Genomic DNA, 5000 nt, shown 5'->3' on the forward strand with positions numbered 1-5000 from the left:
TAGAATGCGCTTGGCCAAGGAGTTCACAACATTGCCATCCGGAAGTATAACGGACCAACACACAAACTCTGTGTAACCATGAACTTTTATAGTCTGGTTAATACAGTTTAGTGAGAACAACTCACAAACGCGGATGGCAAAAACAATAACAAAGGCCTGAGTGACGTCATCTGCATACTATCTATAGCCTAACACTGAAATCCAAAAGGACTGGCAGTTTGACGTCATTATTTGTTTTTTTGCACCGCTTTGTGAGTTGTCGTTAGTAGAGCTCATGGAAACAAGTTATTTCATTGGTTGAACTATTGAATACAACTCACGATTTGTTTTCTTTTGTGGCAAAAGACTGGCATTTTGACGTCATTTTTTGGTCAGTATCAGGCCATAACTTTACGAAGGCTACGCTATGTTTCACTTATAATAAAATTCTTGTCCAATATATATAAATAATCAAATGATTATGAAGACACTTTACAAACTGGTAAAGGTTAAATTATATTATAATAAATAGTAGAGAGGGATACAATGAACACTATTTTTGTTCAAATTTGTTATGTACATTCGAAAGAATTTGAAGAAATATAAACTTAACGCTGTTTTGTAAAGTTGGTTTTACTGAACAAAATTATGTATAATATTGTGTTCTCATTTCTTTTCACTTTGGGAACAATTCTGAATATTATGGTCGGTAAGGAGAGAGTTGATGTGATACCGGGCTGCTAGAGGCTGTGGAAATGAATACACCAGCTTTTAAAATAATACAATAAAATAATACCAAATACGTAACGTTTCGTGCTCAAAACCCTTCTTCAGCCAACAACAACAAAAATACAATGAAAACATAAATACATTACAACTAAAAAACATTTTCAAAAATAGGTCAACGGCAGATAATCTGTTTTTTTTTTTTAAAAGTAGGTATTATTTTCATTATTTTGTTTGTTCGTTTTTGGCTGAATAAAGGTTTTAGCCCGAAACGTTTCGTGTTTGATATTTTTTTTATTAAGCTGTTATATTCATTTTTGATTATTGATTGAATTTTGACCTTTATTTTTCCAAGCCTTCCAAAACTTTTTTCGTTACATCCTTTTTGTGTGTGTTGGTTTGTTTGTGTCTTGTCCTTCACTAGACGAAAAGATTAGTAGATTGATTCTGAACAAACCGAGGAAGTAAATAACAATGTGAAATTGAATGTAAGCTTCAATTCAATATACGAAAACAAATAAAATGGACGTTTTCTTGTTTCCCCTTTATCAACAAAACAGAATGAATGAAACACTACTGACGAATCATTCATCTGTATTGTTTCATTCATCCTGTCTTGTTGATAAAGGGGAAACCCAAAACGTCAATTTTATCTGTTTCGTATATTGCAGCGTGGCCCAGTGGTACGGTCTTTGCTTCCTACCCGAAAGGTACCGAGTTCAATCAACCCCCGCTGCGTTGTGTGGCCTTGAGCAAGCCACCTCACCCTAGCTCACTTTGCGGCGCTGCTCTGCAGCTGACGCCTGGGTTATTCCAGTCTTCCCTTGGAATAGACCCTAGAGACAAATTTCCCCTTGGGGATGAATAAAGGGAATGTTATTTTATTTATTTACTTCGGATCTTTGATAACCCAACCTAATTATGAGCTTGGTTGAAGATGTATTTTTTGTTTTTGTTTTGTTTGGTTTAGTTATTGTCGACGTGTACACTTATGCAGGTCTGGCATCCGAACCCGCCTATGGGCCTAGTTTAACATTGTTGAAATGAACAATATGTTGCTTAATTTTTTTGTTGTTGAGATTCCCATTACAACAATGAGCCTGGAATTGGGTTATCAGACCTCCAACTAAGTGCACGTCGGTATTTTTAAAAATCATTCATTTTCTACTTCAATTCTTTCGTTTCAGATTGAGAGTGCCATTGGAGTTTTTTAAAATATATATATTTTACTATATATGGCAAAACGAACTGAAATCTTGTGTCAAGTCTTCAATGATTAGTTGAATTCGTTATGTTGGATTTTTTTCTCTTACTTTCTCCGTGGACGCAGTAACACTGGATACCATGTTGTGTAGGTACACGGATTTAGATTTTGGAGGATGGCGCCGGAAGTTGAACTATGGCAGGTGCTAATATTTCCAAACTAACCAGAATTCCCATGACCTAGTTAAAGAATTAATTGTTAGTTAGTCTGGATATTTTGGTTGTAATCATTTCAAATTAGACACTTCTTTCTATGGAGAAATTATCATAGGAATTGAAGGTTAAAACTATTTTTCTACCCAAAGACAACGTATTTTCCTATCAGGATTATAATCAACTTTGGATAAAATTCTGTTTCTTTCAAGATATCAAAATTTGTGAATAGTTAATGATACTGTATTTGTGTGTATTACGTCATCAAATTTAACGTTCCACGTAATCTAGGTAAAATAATAATATTTTAAAAAATAATAATAATAGAGAGATTAAATAACCCCACTAGTAAATAGGCTCTACCTAAGATTTTTTTTCCACACATTCAATTACTGGTACACAAAGAATGATGACGTCATTATTGATTCCCTCCGACAAGAAAAAGTTGCCCACGTCTTGTAAGTTAAAGTTGGCGATTCTTGGAGACAAGCATGTGGGGAAGACGTCATTACTCACTCGATACATACGCGGGATGTTCAATCCCACATACATCCACACTGCAGGTGAGTCAACCCCGCTTCATTTTGTGACCCTTCGCCTCAAAACGGTATTAAGTCGGGTTGATTAAGATGCTGAAAATTGAATTTATAGCCAGAAATAACAGACTTCTTATGAGTTTGTATGTTTTATTGAGGAGAAAGTATACCATATTTTAGGGTGCTAATGTCAATAATTTATATTTTTTGACCAGTTTAACATTTAATTCGGCTTTTAAGCATATGATTCGTTCCGACATAATGCCGTTTTGAGACGACGGGTCACATTTCTGATCATCATTGCCTTTTTCACCCTGGGTCAGGGTATAAGCGTAGCCATCGTTGTGTTATAGCTTGACATTGAAATCCAAAAGGACTGGCAGTTTGGCGTCATTATTTGGTTTTTGCACCGCCTAGTGAGTTGTCGTTAGTAGATAGAGCTCATGGAAACAAGTTATTTCATTGGTTGAACTATTGAATACAACTCACGATTTCTGTTATCTTTTGTGGCAAAAGACTGGCATTTTGACGTCATTTTGTGGTCAGTGTCAGGCCATAACTTTACGAAGGCCACGGTCAAACCCGCTTCATTTCTGATATCCATTTTAAAAGAACAAATCAAAATGATTGATAAAAACCAAAGGCATTTAAATACCCTGTGAAAAATATGAGAGTTTCAGATAAGAAATTCCCAGATATGATCATAATTACGAACATCATTTACATCATAATCAATCAAAAATATATTAATTAAAAATGTTTTCATCAAATTCATATAGACGTCTATTATTATGTGTGGCTGACTGAGAAAACCCGGAAAGTTGCGCAAATATCATAATTGAATTATGTATGCAGTGGTGTAGACCACATCTTTCTGATCTATTCACTTTAAATTTTCTCACTATGTCTATTGGAACCCAAGTTATGATATATTTTTTCTGAATAGAATTTGTTGCTATGGGAAACTCTTTATCTTCGATTTTGGGTCATTTCTCAAATCGAAACTTGCCGCATGTTTCCAGGTTTTTTCAGCCAGCCTCACATATATTAAGTTATGGAGCTCCCTGTCAATTTGATTCAATTGTCGACGTCACGTCGCCCAGCAACGGCGAGCAGAGTGGTTCTAAACAAAGAAAATCGGTACTTTTTATTCTTCGTGCTGGTGAGAACTTTTCATATGTCATGTGATCAGAATGTATAAAAGTCAAAACATGATCAGATTTATAAGGTTTTTCTCCTCTAGTTACACTTTTATGCTCGTCGGAGAAGTATTTAATTGTTTCGATAGTTTAGAGCCAGTTACTAAGTTACTCTGCGTCATTACGGGGGAAGTGACGTCACGACTGTTGAAGGGAAATTCACGTCGGTAAAAGTGGAAGTAGGGCAAAGTGTTTGTCCATTTTACTGAAAAAGTGTTGATGGAATAAGGGCAAACAAAGAAGAAACAGAAAGGACTCAACTATGCGCCGAGCCAGGTTCGATCCCAGGACCTTACGATTCGAAAGTGAATGTCATCCCACGCGACCACATAGCCACTCTTCTTTAACAAAGGCAATGGCAGAAACATGGCGCTTGAATAAGAACACAAGCCATAAAATACAATCCTTCATCAACAACTGTATGAGAAGAATGACGTATGCCCCTTGCGTCTTGGCGAAGCATAGGGCCTCAACAGCACCCTTCCATTTTCTTCTGTCCTTGGCACAGACATTTGCCTCACTCCAGGTAAGATTGGAGACGCAAAAATCTTGGTGAAGGCTTCTCCTCCAAGTCTGTTTTGGACGACCCCGTTTCCTCTTGCCTTGCGGGTTCTATTCGAGAGCCTGCTTGGTTATATTACAGGGCTCTTTCCGCAGAGTATGGCCAACCCATCGCCACTTTCTGTGTCTGACCTGGACATCCATTTGGTCTTGGTTTGTTCTTGTCTAAAGGTCAGCATTTGGCACTTAGTCATGCCATTTCAACTTGAGGGTTTGTCGAAGACAGCGATTGGCCAAACGTGTATGAGAAGAAAACTACAAATTTAATGGCATGACAAAATCAGAAATGCAGATGTACGGGAAATACCATGCCAAGAAGGAATAGAAGAAGAAATTAAGAGGAGGAGATTGAAATGAGATGGTTTGGCCACACCCTGAGAAAACCAGTAACAAACATTACCAGGCAGACTCTTATATGGAAGGGAACAGAGAGAACGGCCTAGGATTGGCTGGAGAAGGGCATTGATTGAGGACATGATAACTGAAAGCATAACCCTCCCTTTGCCGATCATAGGAAGATCGTCACATTCGTTACGATGCAACCAACAATTTTCTGTTTCTGATTTCCTTTGTACATCACAAA

The 5000-nt window shown here is 37.0% G+C and overlaps 1 protein-coding gene across 6 annotated transcripts in view; it reads left to right on the top strand.

The window, feature by feature from the left end:
- Nucleotides 1-5000, top strand: part of LOC144960326 (ras-related protein Rab-1B-like) — a 65258-nt gene that overhangs the window by 14875 nt on the left and 45383 nt on the right. For all 6 annotated transcript variants that reach the window (XM_078893394.1, XM_078893392.1, XM_078893395.1 and 3 more), the window contains one exon: nt 1893-2684. In XM_078893394.1, coding sequence (XP_078749520.1) covers nt 2528-2684 — 157 coding nt within the window. In that variant the 5' untranslated portion in view covers nt 1893-2527. The remainder of the gene's footprint in view (nt 1-1892; nt 2685-5000) is intronic.

Source organism: Berghia stephanieae, chromosome 15 (genome assembly GCF_034508935.2).
Source record: "Berghia stephanieae isolate SIO BIC M18660-M18661 chromosome 15, UCSD_Bste_1.3, whole genome shotgun sequence".
Taxonomy (NCBI): Eukaryota; Metazoa; Mollusca; class Gastropoda; order Nudibranchia; family Aeolidiidae; genus Berghia; species Berghia stephanieae.